The sequence below is a fragment of the Nilaparvata lugens genome, chromosome 3, assembly GCF_014356525.2.
Source record: "Nilaparvata lugens isolate BPH chromosome 3, ASM1435652v1, whole genome shotgun sequence".
Classification (NCBI taxonomy): Eukaryota; Metazoa; Arthropoda; class Insecta; order Hemiptera; family Delphacidae; genus Nilaparvata; species Nilaparvata lugens.
The window spans coordinates 42,447,662-42,468,218 of NC_052506.1; the positions used below are offsets into that span (position 1 = coordinate 42,447,662).

The 20,557-nt window shown below is 33.5% G+C and overlaps 1 protein-coding gene and 1 long non-coding RNA gene across 2 annotated transcripts in view; both read left to right on the top strand.

Annotated features, from left to right (window-relative positions):
- The window catches only part of LOC111058379 (transcriptional regulator ATRX homolog), a 133,146-nt gene that overhangs the window by 33,713 nt on the left and 78,876 nt on the right, over positions 1–20,557 (top strand). Inside the window, exons 12-16 of the mRNA XM_039423809.1 lie at positions 10,396–10,515; positions 11,242–11,379; positions 11,993–12,109; positions 14,494–14,660; positions 14,882–15,045. Of these exons, the coding sequence (XP_039279743.1) occupies positions 10,396–10,515; positions 11,242–11,379; positions 11,993–12,109; positions 14,494–14,660; positions 14,882–15,045 (706 nt within the window). The remainder of the gene's footprint in view (positions 1–10,395; positions 10,516–11,241; positions 11,380–11,992; positions 12,110–14,493; positions 14,661–14,881; positions 15,046–20,557) is intronic.
- Positions 1,087–8,482, top strand: LOC120350442. Its single transcript, XR_005570779.1, has 2 exons — positions 1,087–1,168; positions 6,883–8,482. It is a non-coding gene; the product is annotated as an uncharacterized LOC120350442 (long non-coding RNA).

Consider the following 20,557-nt stretch of genomic DNA (forward strand, 5'->3'; position numbering starts at 1 on the left):
ATTTAAAATAATTGAAAGTACTGTATTTTATAAAAAAAAAACTTTTCATAAAAAACCGAATATTTTATTTGCTATCAGCTACAACTTATGAGTTATTAGTTCTCTCCTCATAAAACAGCAAATTTTTGTGGTGTAATGTGCTACATAAGAATACATTTTATTCAACTTTTATTCAAATTCAGTTTACACAGCTTACATAATTCTTTTCAGAATTAAATTCTCTACAATTTTTATTGCGAAAAATTATTTGTTTACTGGTCATTAAAGAAAGTTATTGGGCATCAAACGTAGAAGTCTGTGTTTTTCTACTTGGATTTTTTGCATATTTCAACTTTTTCCTCAAAAACTACTCACACTAAAGCTTCCAGACTAGTTTTATTCAATTCTTCAGATATTTTTCCATATGAATCCAGCATAATTTTTTTTCAAAAACAAGTCCCCAAACAATTCAGCATCGGTGTATTTCACCAGAGGAACTGAATTCCGGACGAAATCTTTCACTCTGTATAGCTCGCTAATAAAGCGTTTATTGATATATGTTTATAAGAACTCTTTTCTTATTTTTACCTCTACTATCACGCATTAAATTATTTTACCATAATTATGAATCACCCTTTATATATATAAACAATCTTCTACATAAAAAACATATACAAGAATTTAACACAGGTGAAGCATTTTAGATGCTTCACTCGATCAGATACCAGAGAGAGGACCAGGTGCAAGAGGATGCGCACCGGAGCACCATGTATGAACGAGGTGTACAGAGGAGCTCATGTATTCGAATATACAACCTGTTACCATCCCACTTAAAATAATTAAACAGTAAGGAAATTTAGAATTCAATTGAGAAGGGAGCTGCTGCTTTTGCTGGTGCATATTCAGCGGAGGAGTTCACTGAATATTACAAACCTCAAGTTGGAGGCTTAGAGGACATCACACACTTTCTTGTATAAATTTGACAAATCCATATACCCCTTTTATAGGAGGTCAGTGGATGAAATGAAATAATAATAATAATATTAATTATTTAATTTAAACTTCCCATTTATAAATGAGTTATTGATTACAAATGTGCATTACTAGGAAGAAGAGGAAACGTATCATCAACCGAGGAGATTCTTCAAGTGACAATGCTGAAAAAGAGGATGAAGCAAATTTGAGCCAGGTATTTAACTGCTATATCAATATCATTATAATAACTGCTTTAACTTGAATACGATCAAAACTTAGAATATCAATTTCCAGGTTCAGATATACGTTCTTAGAAAATGCTTTTTTTTAATTGAATTGAATTTATTGCCAAAAATAACATACAAATACTTGTACAATACAATCATTAGAGTATCCAATATACAATTACCTACAAATAGACATTGATTGTAACTTGCACAACAATAATTATCAATGTAATATTCGGCACTGCTAAGTGATACAAATAATACGATATTATTGATTCAAACAGTCTACATGCAGTTAGCAATGACAATGTATTGATTGAGTACTTTATCTATGTAGATTACAATATATACTGGTTTATACACTTATATACAATACAGCAAAATTATAGATGAATTTACATAATATAGACTAAGAAAATAATTATTAAACTGAATATGATATGAAAAAAGCAATTTGGAATAACTATAGATAATATTGTTATGCATCTACATAAATTGGCGGGGACATATCAATGTCCATTCTTCGGAAAGAATATTCAAAATATCCTTACAACTAACTCTCTACCAAATAAGGAAAGAATATTCAAAATATCCTTCCCACTAACTCTCTACCAATAGAAGGAGAGTTGTAGAATTTGCAACATCCAGAAACATGGTGGTTGCGTCAACACAACACCCTAGAAAAACATCCACAAAAAAACATGGATGTCTCCAGATGGCAGAACCTTCAATCAGATGGATCACGTCATTGTTGATAGGAGAGGAATGTCCAGCGTCATGAATATGCGTAGCTACAGAGGAGCAAATTGTTACCCTGACCATCATCTAGTGGGTGTGAAATTCAGATATCGCATTGCAGCTAAAGACAACATATCAGAAAAGGTCGATGTCAATAAATTGCACTTGGCTGAGACAAGGAATGAGAATGAAGATACATTGAGTGGAAAAATCGAGGAAATAGAAGGATCTGGAGGTGACATGACAATAGAGAAGCAATGGAGGTGACAGCAGTTTTAACTGCATCAGCAGAAACAGTTTTTGGACGGGTCAGGAGAGGAAGAAGAGAAGAATGGTTTGATGAAGACTGTAGAAAAGCAATTGAAGTGAAAAATGAAAATAGGAGAAATTATATCCAAAGACCCACTAGAGCAAAGAAAGAATTGTATGAAATATCCAGAAAGGCATCAAATAGAATAATCAGAAGAAAAAAGAGAGAGTATCATAATAGAATGGTGAAGAGAATTGAGAAGAACTTCCTGGAGAATGAGACTCACCAAGCATACAAAGAGATAAACGTTTTTGAGAAAGGATATAAACCTCATACAGTGTTATGCAAAAACAAGGATGGAGAGGTGATTGGAAATAAAGAAGTGCCGTGCTACCAATTTTGTCCAAAAAGGTTTGATAGTTTTCACCTATTACCTAAAGACAGTTATCGATTCCATTTACCAATATCTTGAGAAATCATGAATGGATTTGATGCCTATGAATAAGAACTCCAGTTCAGAGTAAATCAAATTATAATTTTCACAAAACTTGGGCAATTGAAAACGCAAAAATAATTAACAGAACCATTAGATACATAAAACATAGTCTTCTTACAAGCTAAATACTCATCTGTACATGTTAATTTCATTTATCTGACTACAGGCTTTAAACATTAAGCAAAACATTTAACACAAATTGAGAAAATAATGAAAATATTCTGATATCAATTAAAACATCTTAAACTTCACTTATATAGAAAAATTTCAAGAGGATAATACACAACCACTACAAGCCACCAGCCATTTTTCTAGAGAGAAGACCCTGAAAATTCCAAAGCCCCACCTAGACACGTCATCAATTGCCAACCTCCCGAATGGAAAAATACAAGTTTACAATTTACATTCATTATACTCAATAAAACTTTATTTTTAATCTGTTTTGAATTTATTTAACCTTTATATTGTTTATAATTGTTTGTTAATTCAGAAAGAGAACTTTATATTACAGTAAGTTATCCAACATTAGAACAGCTGATAAAATATCAGGCAGATTTTAAGTCCACATATCGATAGTTACATCTGGTAACAGCTAATATTATTGCTGACGCTGTATTCCATTGTAATGCTCGATCATAGTACTTTTAGTCAGTCTACTGCCAAACTTCACCGAGAGCACTTCTCTCTTATTCGCTATTATATTTTATAATTATGTATTTGAAAATAAAGTTTTCTTTTTAAAAAGGTGTTTGGTTAACCCAGAACTATAACTATCGCCCGAACTACCTTCCTTACGTCTTTCGAGGTTGTTCATTTAACAGCAAGTTTTTTTCAATTCGCGATCTTTAATTTCGACTTCGTGAAAAATCCGGAAAACCAGTGAGTGAGGTGAACCCTTTCTTTCAACCGCAACCAGTGTTCAATCAATTCCCACAATTCTCTCCTCGGAATTTCCGCCAGCAACACTTCAATCAGAATCGGTTCCAGCAACCCTTCACTACTCAGAATCGGTTCCAACAACCTCATCAAGTCCATTTTCAACAGCCTCAACATTCTAATTTCCAACAAAGTGTAGTTCCCTCTGCCTCTACTTTTCAGCAGTCGCAATTTCAAAATTTCCAACCAAAATCTTTCAATAACAATTCTCGTTACTTTTCAAACGGAGCACGAAACATTCAACAATCTCACAACTGGGACTCGCAGAATACTGTCTCCATGCGTACTGCTTCTACTAATAGAAATGCTAACAATTCGGCAAGAAACAAACCTTTCCAGGATCTTCACTATCTCGATGAATCAAATGATGATATCAATCAAGTAAATGCATTGTATTCAATTGTTGAAGTCGCAACTCAACAATCTAACATCAGCTATGAATGAAATGGCAGATCATTTTTTAGGGTGTGGCCCCAATCCGGCGGAAACCCCCCCCCCCAAACAGCTTGAATTGAATATTATTAATAAATCGCTACCCTATTTTGTCGATGATGTAAACAGAAAATGGCTTGTTGACGCTGGATCGATGATGAATTATGTTCATCCTGCAATTGTACCGCCAACTGTAACTAGATATAAGGAAAAATTTGTTGTAAAAACCCCGGCTGGTACAAGTGGTGGTCATGAGTATATATTAATTTTTTGGTCCATCCACAGTATTTCCGAATCTTTCTAGAATTAAGATATAATATTATTCTTCCGACAGGTACGATATTCTTTTAGGCAATGCAACAACTCAAGGCCCATGTAAACTATGAGACTAATACGTTAGATTATGACAACGTATCAAAACCGTTATTACCTGTAATTAATTCTAGTAGTAAACAAATTGAATTGAAACCTGGATTTAATGTAATAACTATCCCAGTTAGGTATATTCCCACTGTAGGACAGGGATTACTTAAACCTGTAAATAATTCTAACTATTGTATTGAAGAAGGTATAGTTGGTATTGTTAATGGTGAATGTACGTGTATAGCTTTCTCTCATGAACTCATGACCATCAGTCCTGAACCCATGGAAATTGAGGAAGTAGAAACGATTCTTGACTCGCATAATGACTCAATGACCACACGTCCTGGAAATTTTGCATTGATAAAGAAATTGATCCAAGAAACATTACGAACTGACCACATGAATGTCGAAGAAAAAAGAGAGATATTCGATTTAATTATCGGGCTAAAAAATGCACCCCCATTCTTTCAAAGAAATATGAATATATTGTTTGCTAAAATGCCGAATGTATTAGTATATATGGATGATATAATAGTATTCTCTGACAATTTGGAAGAACATTTGAAACATTTAAAATCTATTTTCAATAAACTACAAAATCACAATCTCAAAATACAGCTTGACAAAACCGAATTTTTCAAAAGAGAATTGTTATACCTTGGCCACATTGTTTCAGAACGCGGTATACAACCCAACCCAGCCAAATTGCAGGCCATAAAGGATTTCAAAATACCTAAAACTGAAAAACAAATCAAACAATTCTTACGGTTAACAGGCTACTATAGGAAGATGATACAGAACTATGCAAAAATCGCTAAACCTCTGACTCAGGCATTGAAAAAGGATGTAAAGATCGATATTAATAATACAGAATATGTAAATGCATTTGAAAAATTGAAAACAATGTTACAGAACAGTCCAATATTACAACTCCCTGATTTCTCTAAACAGTTCATTGTCACGACTGACGCGAGCAATTATGCTATAGGAGGGGTATTATCCCAAGTTTTTGAAGAAAAAGATCTACCAGTAGCGTATGCTTCGCGAACTTTGAATAAACATGAGATCAATCCCTCCACTATAGAAAAAGAGTTATTGACTATGGTCTGGTTTTGTAAATATTTCAGACCTTATTAATACGGACGGAAGTTTCTCATTCAAACTGATCACAAGCCTCTCCAGTGGCTTCATAGCATCAAAGAACCGAACTCGAAACTCATTAGATGGAAACTATTATTAGACGAATTTGATTTTTATATTATTTACATAAATGGGAAGACCAATTACATAGCGGACGCTCTGTCTCGTCCTAATAATGTTAACATGATGGAAAATGAGGAAGATGCTTTTCTAGGTTTTGAAGATGGCTTTCGCGGGTTTGCGAATATTGCTACTGACCCCCACGAAACTGGTCTAGAAGATGGCTTTCACAGTTTTGATAATAGTGATCACGACCCTGATCATGAATTTGAAGACATTAACGTGGAATAATTGCTGCGATTCAATACTCGTACTGAAGCTCCCTCCATAGACGTTAGTTCCCTTGATGAAATTCTCCAACAAATGGATAACCTGCCGTAGGAGCTGATAATGATGACATTATAGGTATTGATAATAGAAATGACGACGTTGTAAACAATGATGCTAATGAAAACATTGTGCGTGATATTGATTATGAAAATGTTGCAAATAATGATGAAAATGGTAATGAACGTGAAGATGATAATAACAGTTTAGCCACGATACACACTCAAGAGAGTTCAAACGAGCAAGTAACTATTGCTGACGACGATAAGATTCTGAATGTAGAACATGACCAATTAGTACTTGAACGAGGTGACCAACCCCCTCGCTTGATTAAGATTTTTGATAAAAATAGATTGATTATTTATTTTAGGAATGCTAATGATTATGATGACATGAAGGACAAATGTATAGAGTATTTGAAACCGAATACAAAGTATGGAGTTTTCTGCTCACGTGCCGGAGCCCTATACGATGAGTATGAACGGATTTTTAACAATTTCAAGAACGTACTGCTAGAGACTTTTGATTCGATCAAACTTAAACTGTATAAAAAAATGAACTTAGATGTGACACAAAATGATGAACAAAAACAGTTAATCTCTAATTATCATGAGTGTAAAACATTCCACCGCGGTATCAATGAATCTTATAATCAAATACGACGTAAATATTACTGGCCACCAATGCTACAGGACATGACTGGTTACATAAATAAATGTGCTGTTTGCTTAAAGGTTAAATATGACGGACCTGTTCGAGTTGACTATAAAATCACACCCACTCCTGAAACACCGTTCAGAAAACAAAACCGAAATTCATCAAAGTAAATTACGATATAACACAGCAATTAGCTAGGAATCCTAAAGCTATCAAAAAACGCCCTTTTAAATTGCACCCTAATAGAATGAAACGGCCTAAAAAACCGGTGAAGGGTAAGAAAAAGGATTTATTTGTTACAGGACGTGATGGTACTGCCCCTAATTCTCCTGTTTCTGGCCCCAGCAACGTCTTTTAAGATGGTAGATTTGAGCAGAACATCTGGTATTGCGCCAATCAAGATACAGAATTATCATATCATTAAAGAAACTTTTACCTTTGTTCATAATATTAATACTAGTTATTTACGTTTAGAATTAAGTAATATTGAAAAATTTGTTGATTTTCTCGCTAAAAGGAATAATATTGATAAGAGTCGCTTAAGTATGATGAAATTGAATTTGAAATACACTAAGAATAAATTGAATGAGATTCAATCAGTTAATTATAGGCAGAAAAGAGGTCTTTTTAATGGTTTAGGATCCGCGATTTCGTGGATCACTGGGAACATGGATGCTGATGATGAGGAAAGATATGACAACATTTTGCAGACAGTCCAATCTAATAAATATCATCTTAGTAACAATGTAGACAAGCAATTTGCTGTAAATCAGAAATTAATTAACGATTTCAATAATGAGATGAAAGTAATCAGAGCGAATAATCTAAAAATCAGCAATTACTTTTATTCTTTGTTCAATGAATCCAACCGAATGGAAATGAATCAGCAATCCTCTTTGTTATTCGACTCGCTCCTGCTTCTATGAAACGTTTTTTCTATTGTCTTATCCTGTCATTGTCGGTAACGAAATTTTAACAACTATTGCGCATCCTTCTTTTGTTCTTCGAAATGACAAATTATTTTCTGGAAATTGTGAACTCATTTATGATGATTATTATTGTAGTGCAGTAAGCGAACTTAATGATATATGTATTGAGCAATTATTAAATGATAGAAATCTAGACGGATGTAGTAAGGTAGTTTTGAAAGACAGAGATTCTTTCATAAAATATGTAGAAATAGTTGATAGTTTTATATTATTTAATTTTAGTACATGTATGGTTCTGAATACTGATTTGAACAAGAATATTACTCTTTTTCTTAATAAGAAAACGCAATTGTTGAAAATTAATAGCTCAGAAACACTGATTGGTTACTACAAACCAAATATATTTTGGGAAAACTAAATTGTACTTCCAACTGAATTTGTAGAAAACAAACGACTATCCAACTTCAACTTTGATCAAGTACATACTGCTAATATAAATTTTCAAAAACTTGATGTTCTAGATGAGCTACCTCTGACTGATAATCGAAACCTATGTATTATTCTATTGCTTATTTTTACTGTAATTTTATTGATTGTTATAATATTTCTCAGACGGCTGCTTATCTGGCACAAACTTTGTAACTTAATCTGTTCTAAATCTGAAGTTGAAAATGATAGTGTGCAGCGTGAACTAGAACAAATATGCCCCAGACTACCATGTACTTAGTTTATAATAATTTAAATATATATATATATTTTTTTCTTTTTTTGAAGCTGAGGGCAGCTTCACTCTTAGTGGGGAGGAGTTACATCTGGTAACACCTAATATTATTGCTGACGCTGTATTCCATTGTAATGCTCGATCATAGTACTTTTAGTCAGTCTACTGCCAAACTTCACCGAGAGCACTTCTCTCTTATTCGCTATATATTTTATAATTATGTATTTGTAAATAAAGTTTTCTTTTTAAAAAGGTGTTTGGTTACCCCAGAACTATAACTGATTACACCGATATTGACTATCAAGTTTTATTGATAGTTGAATATCGAATCGAAGATTCGATTTTTTATTGAGAAAATGTAATATCACAGAAGTTATAAAAGAAATATGGAAGACACATTTCAGTGAACTGTTGAACCAGGCTGACCCACCAATGGTACAGAACGAAGATCCTAGACTGAATGAACATCAGGAAAATATGGCTGTCACTGAAGCTCCAACCCTTGAAGAAATCTTAGAAGCCACTAAAATATTAAGAAATAAAAAGCACCAGGAACAGATGGAATACCAGGTGAGCTTTGGATATATGGTGGCATACAAATGGGCAGACGGCTACACAGACTCATTGCGCAAATATGGTATGAAGAAAAACTCCCAGAGGAATGAAAAAAGAGCATAATATGTCCTATCCATAAAAAAGGAGACAAATTCAACTGCCAAAACTATAGAGGAATTTATATCCTAAACTTCCACCATAGTGTTGAAAATATAATTGGAGAGTACCAGGCAGGATTCCGACCGGGCAGATCAACCACAGATCAGTTAGTTATTCACTCTCAGGCAGATAACGGAAAAATTCTGGGAAAACAACATAGATCTGTATGCAATGTTTGTTGATTTTAGACAGGCCTATGATAGCATTGTTAGAGAGAAGCTGTACTCAATAATGCTGGACTTCAATATACCATCAAAAATGGTGAGGCTAGTCAACGCCACTATGGAAAATACTGTTTGTCAAGTTAGAGTGGCAGGAGAGTTCACAGACTGTTTAGGGGTGGCGCGTGGCTTGAAGCAGGAAGATGGATTGGTACCAATGCTCTTCAATTTGGCCCTAGAGCACGCTATTAGGAGAACTTCAGTGGATAGGTGTGGCACATTGATGATCAACTCAGCACGAATACTTGGATATGCGGATGATTTAGGCATACTTGGAAGATCTCTTGCATTCGTGAAAAACGTTGCATTGGAGTTGGAGCAAAGCGCATCGGAAGTTGGTCTGGAGATCAATGTCAACAAAACTAAAGTATTCAACCAATCAAGACATAACATAATCGGCTTGGGCCATTTCTGGAATGTGGTGGGAAGAATTATCAAGTAGTTGACAGTTTCACTTTCTTGGGAAGTTGTGTGACCAATTATAATGAGGAGCAAAAAGAAATTCAAAAACGTGTCCTTGCCGCCAATCGCACATTTTTCCCATTACTGAACATATTCAAGAATAGAAATGTACACCGGATAGGTAAAATAAAACTCTATATGAGAATACATAAAATAATACAAAAAAAATCCTGTAAGATGATGTGGGAACATTTACCATACCTAGTTCAAGAACGTCAAAATAGAAAAACCATTGCTCAATGTTTTTAGTAACAATACTTGTGGTATACAATATTATACTTTATACAACTAGTTTAAAGAATATATTATGCTCAATCCAATAATCTATACTTATGATTGAATAACGTGTAATTTGTTTATCTATAAAATCGTTTGGAATTTTATTTATAATTTCATTGCATAGTCAACCTTCATTTTTCTATCTGACCTCTATCTTCATAATAATAGCAGATTATTAGTTTACTAATAATATTTAGTAGTAGGTCTATATTTAATAATAAATTAACTAGTAATAGTAGTATTAATTTTTAACTAGTTTATTGCTCAGCATGTCTGTAATCTTGAAATCGGAAACAACGATATACGATACAACTGTCTATGCACGTTATTACAGAAAAATATACTCAATAAGTCTTTTGCTTCAGTCATATTATTGTCATATTTTTATTTTTTAAAAACTTAATTAAATTTTGATGCTATAACCTTCCTTCGCTATTCAAGATTACTAAATTTTCCAATATTTTCCTCATAATAGAATAATATTTTCAGAACAAAGGAAGAAGGAACATCAAGAGAATAATTAAAGATAAAGATGTTGCTGAAACAACCAGATCCGCAGCTAAGGATGAAGAAGAAAGAAAACAGCGGATTCTAGATCGTCAAAAAGCAGTAAGTTCTAAACAAGTGCTGTACTACAAGCGTGTGGTTTAATATTCTGATAATCAAATAGTTTGTAATTAGTACTGTCTAATCCATGATGCTCGCATAAATATTCAATCTGTGTAAATTTTCAATACTATTACTCTGTATTGTTTTCAATACTATTGTAATTTAAACTTCTGAATCAATAGAACCTACATATTTCATAATAGAAGTGTGAACCAGTTTAAATTCAGATTCAGATCCAGATTTAGAGCCATCATTTCAAGCTATTCAATATCCCCCCTGATACTTGACATTTTTGTTGCTATCACTCTAAATACTATACAGTATACATCGTGGTACCATTCAAATTTTCATTATAACGTTGGTTTAATATATCAATAATATTAGGATTGAAGATTAATGAAATTGAAAAGGATAGTTTTGAAGGTCTTTCTTGGAATTATCTAACTACCGTTTGTTGAATTGCAAATTTGTGTAGTTGTATACGTCAAACTGTGTACGAGTTCATCACATCAACAAATTGAAACCTATTATAACTCTGCTCTAGTTTAGACTTGGAAAACTACAACAGTGCTACTATAAAGTATTTCGTCATTGAAAACAACATCTCAACATATATTAGTTATTTTTCTAATAATCTTTATTCTCTGTGCATCAAATATCTTATATTCTCCTAATATCATATGTTTTCCAATATATAATACCAATAAACTTTCGCTTATGTTTCAGTACAATGAAATGTTCAAACTCATAGAAGAAAACACCAGCAAGAAAATCGAAAAGCTTGTATTGGATTTTGATCCTAAAACCAAGGAGGAGCTTATTTCTGTTGATAAGGGTTTGGTGGCCAAAATGAAACCACATCAGGTAAGAGTAAATTTAAAATTTCAATTAAATCTGATATCAGTAGATAAATTATGTAACTGTACCAAATGCTATGTCAAGGATGAAATGTGAATTTTCTGAACATACCTGGGCAATGAATCGAAGGATGATTATGTATTTGATGAACTAAAGCAATAAACAGATACGCCACTGTCAATGAAGATAAGTTGGGCACTTGAGAAGACCTTGTTTTGTGAATTTTAGGAGTCTGTGGCATAATTTATCTGTAATCCTTTGAAAATGCATCTTATATGAGTTTCTAAATTAGGTTGGTGGCTATGACGTAATATTGCTGTCTGGCTACTTTGCACATTCATTTTATCTCCTTCTAAATTCGTGATGCGTCTTCATAATATTATTTAGGATATAATGTATTTTTCATTGGAATTTAATTATTGTACAATATAATGTCTACTTGAACACTCGGTATGTGTCTCATCTCATATTGACAGAAGTAATAAAATGCTCATGTGATTGTAAGCACACTTGAGAAGTAAATACAAAAATTGTGTATTTTTATTTAAGTTTAATAGTATCAAGTAATAGTGGTCCATAATTTTTAAATTTTATTCACTTTTCTACTGTTTCTTTTCAGGCTAATGGTGTAAAATTTATGTGGGACGCTTGCTTTGAATCTGTAGAAAGAATAAACGATGGTGAAGGTTGTGGCTGCATTCTCGCCCATTGCATGGGTCTCGGTAAAACATTCCAGGTACTACATTAGACACTAGAATATCTCCTGATTATTTTCTACATTAACTGTCATCGTCAACCCGTCTGCCAGTGTTACAATTGTACTTGTACAGTAAATTTGAAGTAATATGAAATATAAAGTTGAAACTAAAAAATTGAAGGCCACTACTTTTTTTGCTGAATGATGCCGTGTGACAAGGGCTGGATAACCTTTGAGATGATGACATGATCAAACAACCACGCACTTGATGGGATCCCTACCCATGACTTCCGGTTGCAGTTATTGAAATATCCTTTGAACTATCGTAGCCATCAAATCTCAAGAATACTTTAATAGAAGGTTGCCTTGATCACATAAAGGTGCGTACAGATTTACGCGCCGCGAACATGAGCAATTCACTTTTAATCAGCTGATGCCAAGCTTTCTATATCTGTATCTTACCGTTTCTGTAAAAATACAGATATAATCAGCTGATTAAAAGAGAATTGCTCATGTTCGCGGCGCGTATATCTGTATGCACCTTGAGACGCGTGGAGAACGCAGCTATGGTGTGACGTCATGCTCCAACCTCTCGGCCCGGCTTAACATGCATTCAAACGTAAACATTCCCAACTTTGAGCCCTCATTGCAAATTAATCATTAACACTTCATAGAAGTGAGTGACATCATAATGTTCATCATTTTATCCTCTTTAAAAAATATCAAAACCAATTTCTAACGAAAATCCTATACATGTTACTGGCGAGTCTAAAGCAAATCGTTTGAGTACACGATTCGATTCGATATATAGACCATTTCAAATAAATTTTCTGTACTTCGTCTTAGTTTTTTACGTCGTTTTAGCTCTTTCTCTTATGTAGATTCTCATTTAGAAATTTTATCCTTATGAAGGGTCTGTGGAAAGAACTAGCAACTTCTTCGGGAATTTCAGTATATTTTTGTGATTATGTTAATGTTATTTTATCAACAACTCTTGAAACAATGCTAATCTATCAACGGTTGCCTAACATTATTACAAAAATTAACAGTTAGATCAACCCTAAGAATGTATGAACATTATTCAAACATTATTAAGATTTTTATTAATCCTAATATGAACAAAAAATAGATAATCACGACTTTCAATGGCTTCAATGCTATTATTTAATCAAGAAATAAAGTGCATTTCACTACTATACTGTAAGTTAGTTGAAACATTTTATAAAAAATTATTTATATGGTTTTTAAAGTTATAATTAGTTGAAGTATTTGAAATATAATTAAGATCCATTCTTGTTTTACAAGAGTGTTCTTTGTATTCTTAAGTATCCCATGGACACATTGAAATCAAAAATAACACACTGCCGTGAATAATATGACATTTCCTTTGTATATTTTTGTTTCATGAAAAGAATCAATAAAATATACTAAAAATTGTCAATAATAATAATACTGCACTGAGTAGGAACAAAAACACTGAGCAACGTGTTGTCACTACGCTTTCCAGTAGACAACTGAAATAATTTATTTGTAACTAGACAGATCAACGATCTAAAAATAGCTTGTAACCATGGTGAACAGTTCCATGAATTCGCTAAATTGATTCTAGGTATTTGTCAATGAATATAGTCCTAAACAAATAGTGAAATACAAATGTTTGCGACTAGCATTCCGGGCGATGATACTATCAACTTTCACAAATGATTGTCAAATAAAAAACCAATCATTTAAAAATATAATTGGATGACCAGCATAAAATTATACTTGTTCTCTTTATTTGTCGTATTATTGTTCAAAATACGTCCTAAACAAATAAGTTAGTTACCAGCCTTTTCAAAAATGAATCTGTTCTACCGATTGAATATAGTGATAGATTCAAGGACTTTCTATATTTTTCGAGATAAATTAATGCCTTCAAAGACATATTGATGTAAAGCTAGTTTCTTTCTGAATTGAATCGCATATTCATTTTTTTTCAATACAGCGGTTTTTATGTGAGAAATTGATATTTGACGCGGTTTTTTGTATGTAATTTATATGGGAAGCCGGCGTTTGCCGGTTGAGAGGTCAGAGTCTGACGTAGGCTCATGTCATCTCATGCGCGTACGTAAACGAGGCAACCTGCTATATCCCTGATCAAATCTTACCTTATTTTATTGAAAGTCAAGTGACCTATAAATAAGAAATACAGTATGTTTCCCTCACAGTTAAAAATAACCCTTTTGATTTCAAAAAGTCTCAGTGTCATCTCTCTGTAGGGTTTGATCCAAAAGTTTTATTCTAATTATTTATTCTGATTCATTTTCATTTATAGTATGACACCCTGCTAACGTATCACATACTTGTTTAATAAGTATCATTGCAAACGTTCTTTACTCAATGATTATTTTTTGTTATAACTAGCTGAATTGTTTAATAAACAGGTTATATCACTCGTTCATACCGTACTTTCCCACCAAGATCTAACCAAAGTTCGCACAGTTCTTGTTGTATGCCCATTTTCAACGGTGCTGAACTGGTACGGAGAATTCGAGAAATGGATGAAGGAAGTCGAGGAAAACGACGATTTGAATGTTTGTCATCTGTCAAAGTGAGTATCTCATAAAAGTATTAAATGTTTGTTGTTTAATGTGCTTCTCTTGCCATAAACTAGTAAATACGTGATCCTCTAACTCCTTTGGAATCAAATATGAGCAAAATAATTTCATAACGTGTTGAACGTCATTTTGCAATGTTTGTAGAAAATACTTATATTGTTTTTAGTTTATCAATTATAATTGTGATAAATAATAATTGCTCTTTCCAATTTAGTGAAAAAGTTAATGTGAAGAGAGCTTACCGATTGAAGGATTGGCATGATGATGGAGGAGTGATGATCATTGGCTACGACATGTATCGTAACTTGACAAACGAAACCAGCAAGGCTATCAAGAAGAAAATGAGAGAAGTTTTTCAAAGAACGTTGGTCGATCCTGGTAAGTGGCAACTCAGTTATTCGATTGCAATTGGCATTGCCACAAGCACTGATTTATAACGAATAACTCGTGTTGCCAGTATTATTACTGGATAAGTAAACAATTGTAAATGAGGTTAAGGATAACTTTTTCTAGTTTTACTAGATATGAAATTGGTAGGGATATTTCTACTAGTGAAACACTTGTCTAGATTTTGATTATCATAACATTCACTCGAGTAATTTGAAATCGAAATGAAATGATAAATAAACGTTGGTTTCTTATTCCAATGATAAATAAGATTGCATGACAATTTTGTGATCCAAAAGTTTAATTTAATCTTCAAACGTTTATCACCTTTCTTGTAACGTTCAATTTAATTATTGAAATTACCATTCTTCTTATTTGATCATTGACTTTTGTTGGGAAGGGCATAGGGCATAATTAAATGTCACTCAATCCAAATTGTTTTATCCGTACTGAATTCCATGTTGAAGCTTCCCATGTCAACGTCATCTTGATATTCTCATTTCAAAATAGAAAAATGACAGATTGTAATACAAATTGAAGTAGCTTTAGGATGATTATTATTTGTGAAGAACTTAATATCAAAATTTTCACTTTTATTCCACCACAGATGCTTCGCAGTACCCTCCTCTCAAAAACGTTGAGCTGGCTCTCGTCTTTTTTGGATAGTGTCCATTTTTCACTGCCATACATGTGTACTGGTAGGATTAGCGAGCGATATATTTTAAACTTTGTGGCTCTGCTCAGCACTTTATTTTTTATATACTTGATTGATTGATTGATTGATTGAGTACTTTATGTAGATTACAATATATACTGGCGTATACACTTATATACAATAGCTTACAATACAGCAAAGTTATAGATGAATTTACATAATATAGACTAAGAAAATAACTATTGAACTGTATATGATATGAAAAAGCAATTTGTAATATAATAACTATAGATAATAATCATATTGTTATGCATCTACATAAATTGGCGGAGCTTTGGACATATCAATGTCCATTCTTTGGGAAGAATATTAAAAATATCCTCCCCACTAACTCTCTACCAAAACGTTAATTTCGTTATTTAAACTAAGGATTTATTTATTAATGGAAATATTGTAAAAGTTTTAATCAATATGAATATTGAAGAGAAAAAAAACAGAAAATTGATAAAGTAAAATAATTATATAGGTAGATAAGATCAAATAATTGATTAATAAAATGAAGTAGGCTGAAAGTAGATCAGGGTTATCAAATTTCAGTAATATACAGCAGTATGCAGTGGATAATTGAAATAACATGAGTTTATATAATATATATATATATATATATATATATATATATATATATATATATATATACAATTCGTTCTATAACATGGTTTAAAGGTTTATATTGGTGGAATGGGTGAGGGATGGTTGTCATGTGATCGTTCTAGGGCCGGACAGTTTCAGTCATTTGTTCCAAAATATGTTTTTTTAAAGTCAGGTTGAAGCTCGCTCGGCTCTCGATAGACCTGATAGAAACAGGAAGTGTATTCCATGCACGACAGGCACTGACTAAGAAGGATTTTGTGAAAATAGTAGTTCGATGATTGGGTATCCTTAAAGTACTTTCTCCGGTTCTAGTATGTGAAGCATCTATCCTCCTACCTTCAGAGACAAATTTGAAATCATCTTTAAAATAGTTCGGATTACCGTATTTCAAGATATCTCTAACAAGCTGACTATTCGAAAAAGCCTCTGATCGGGAAGCTTCAATGTTGAACTAGCAATGTGGGCTGGGGTGATATGATCATGGCGTTGGAGAGAGTAGACGAAACGTAGACAATAATTTTGGCAACGCTGTAGTTTATCATTCAGAGTGACTTGCATATCATTAAGAACAGAATTACAATACATTAAATGTGGGAAGATGAGAGATTGAACCAATAATAATTTAATGTTTCTAGGGAGGATATCGTGCATTTTCTTCAATGCATGCATGGCTGAGAATACCTTTTTACAAGTTTTGTTCACTTGTTCTGACCAGTCAAGAGTATTATTCATAATAATGCCTAAATTTTTAACTGAGCTACAGTAAGGAATGTCATTACCGTCTACACTAATTTTGTGAATCGATTCAAGGTCAATATTGTTTATAAGACGAGAATATCCAATTATAATGGGTTGTGTTTTGATGGGATTAAGCTTAAGGCCATTTTTCTTTGTCCATTCCACTATCGAATTGATATCCTGATTCATTATTCCAACTGTTTCATTAATTTTTGTTATGGGAAAGCTTAAATAGATTTGAAGGTCGTCTGCATAAGTATGGAAACTGGAGAATTTGATAATGGAAGAAAGGTCATTAGCATACAAAGTGAAGAGGAGAGGGCCTAAAATTGAACCTTGTGGTACTCCATGCATAACGTTTTTCCAAGTTGACTTTTTGTTACCGACAGATACACATTGTTTCCTACCTAATAGATAGGATTTAAACCAAACTAACGAGTTGTGACTGAAACCAAGAATAGCCAACTTATTCAGAAGGACTGTATGATCAACAGTATCGAATGCTTTAGAAAAATCAAATAGGGTGAGGATGGTGCATTTTCTTTGGTCCATAGCTAACCTTATATCATCAGTGACACGAAGCAGAGCTGTCTCAGTTGAATGGAATTTTCTAAAGCCTGATTGAAAGTTATGAAGCTTACTATTGTTGTCTAGAAATTTTACAACTTGAGCATGAATGAGTCTTTCTAGCACTTTGGACAATGCAGGTAAAATACTGATTGGTCTAAAATCCTCAACTTTATTGGGTGATGGAACTTTATTTAGAGGGCGAACCAGAGCAAACTTCCAGTTTTCAGGGAAAATGCCTTCTTCAAGTGACTTGTTGAAAATGTATGTAATGGTTGGTAAAACAGCAAATAACATCTTCTTGATAAATTTAATAGGAATTTTGTCTACACCCGTAGCATTACTATGAATACGTTGAATTGCTCTGAAAGTGTCTTCTTCTGAGATTGGATGGAAATGAAATTGATCAGTGATTGGTAAATCTAAGTTTGTAACCTGCTCTTCAAGATCATCTATATGATTAGCAATGACAACTTCGTCGCGTTGGTTAGAGTGTGAAACGAAATGGTCATTTATATTATTCAATGGTAAGTCAATTTGTGGATTCGATTTCTGTTTGCCAAGCCCGAATTCTTTTATTCCCTGCCAAAGTGATTTAGAGTCTTGTCTATTGTTTGTCATAAACGAATTCAAGTACCTAATCTTTGAGTTCCGTAATTCCTGTTTAACCCTATTTCTAAGGCTCCTATACTCTATCAAACTGTCCAAGTCAAATGTCTTTTTAAATTTTCTATGTGCTTTGTCTCTACGTCCCATCATCTTAAGTATGTCTTCAGTCATCCACGGTACTCGTCGTTTTCTATTAATCCTCCTTGTCACATAAGGTGCATGTTTGTCATACAAAGTCAAAGTCCAATTCTCGAAAGTCTTGACCATGTCATCAACTGAGGGTAATGCTTCAATTTGATGCCATGGAGTCTGAGCCACATCAGTCAGGAAGGCGGCTTCATCAAAGTTTTTGAAGTCTCTATAAGTGATAATTTTCTGTTCTGGCTTGGGTATCTTATGGGAAAGTACACAGTAGATCAAATCATGTCTAGAAATAGCTGGGACTGAGATTTGGCCTGCTTGAACAACCTCATTGGGATCACTAACAATGAGAAGGTCAATGAGTGTGTCTGATTCATTAGTATGATGAGTTGGATCGAGGGGTAAAATAGTCATGTTTAGGCATTGGAAAATTGTAGTCAGTTGAAAGTAGTCAAAGTTACGATTCGTCATGTTCAAGTCGGTGTTCATATCCCCCATAACTAGTATACGGTTATAACAAGGCATAAGAGAAAGCAAGGCATTTTCGAAATCTGTGAAATGACCTATTTTTGGTGGGCGATAACAGATACCAACGAGTAATTATCATTACTAGATAAGGATAATTCAAGTAGCATAAACTCTGGTCTGGAACAATACTCTTGTTTAGATGTGATTAAAACTTTTGTTTTGATACCATCTTTCACATAAATTGCTACACCCCCACAAGCTTTATTTAATCTATCATTCCGGAAAAGATTATATCCAGGCAATGCAACAAAATTTGATGAAATACTAGGCTTCAAAAATGATTCGGAAATTCCGATTATATTGAAGTCCTGAAAACGGAAGATTGCTCTGAGTTCATCAATGTGGCAACTGAGGGATTGTACGTTAAGGTGAGCAGCCTTGAAAAGTTTTTTGAAAGAGTGGAGCTTATTTGCTAGAAACATACCTGCGTCATTATTACTATTATTGAAATAATCATACCTACTTGAGGGCGAGCGAGCTGACGTGTCAGTGAGAGGCATCATGGAAGCAGCAGACCAATCGTGAACCGACCTCAGAACGACACATGACGGGGGAAATGGGGATGAAACTGATAAAACTTAACCTAAATGAAAAAGTCTCTTGATTCGAGTGCATTCAGTATGCCTTGACAGTTCGGCTCCCTTCACTATTTAAAGTACTAGTTCAAAAATTCACTAAACACAATAAGATGTAGATGTGTGGAGTTTCGGTGATGAATAATCCTAATGGTGAATAAGATGAAGATTGAGGAAGAACTGGTAGTGGGAGATCTGGTCCAAGTGGAGATAGAGCGAGTAGGTATCCAGTAGTGGAAGAATCGGGTCCAAGTGGAGGTAGAGCGAGAAGGAATCCAGTAGTGGAAGATCGAGTCCAAGTGGAGACAGAGAGAGATGGAATCCAGTGGTGGAAAATCGAGTCCAAGTGGAGATAGAGAGAGATGAATCCAGTAGTGGAAGATCGTGTTCATGGTGGAGATAGAGCGAATGGGATCCAGTAACAACTGAAAAAGAGAAGAAGAAGCCAGCAGAAAAACGAAAAATCTTTGAAGAAAGTTATCAATAGAGGAAAGATACATAATACAACTGATAATGAATAATATTCGCATAAAATTGAAGAGGAATAGTATGATTTAATGTGGGAAAGAATCGAATATTATATGGATAAATATATAGATATTATAATATAATATATGGATATTAGTAGAAGGTAATCAGTTAGAAAGAGAAAAGGTAGAAAGATAAATAGATATAGAAAGAGAAATAAACATTTGAACATGCTGGATAGCAAGTGGAAAAATCACAGGGAAAATAATGATAATAATAGGGAAGAAAAGAAGAGAAAGAAGGAATGTGCACAAATTGGGAAGAACTTATGAAACTGAACTATAGAATAAGAAATAGAACATCGCATTGTGATCTTGAATTAATCAAGGAGAGAAGAAAAGAAGAAAAGAAAAAGAAAGAGAAGAAGAAGAAGAAGAAGAAGAGAAGAAGAAGAAGAGAGAAGAAGAAGAGAAGAAGAAGAAGAGGAAGAAGAAGAAGAAGAGAGAAGAAGAAGAAGAGAAGAAGAAGAAGAAGAAGAAGAAGAAGAAGAAGAAGAAGAAGAAGAAGAAGA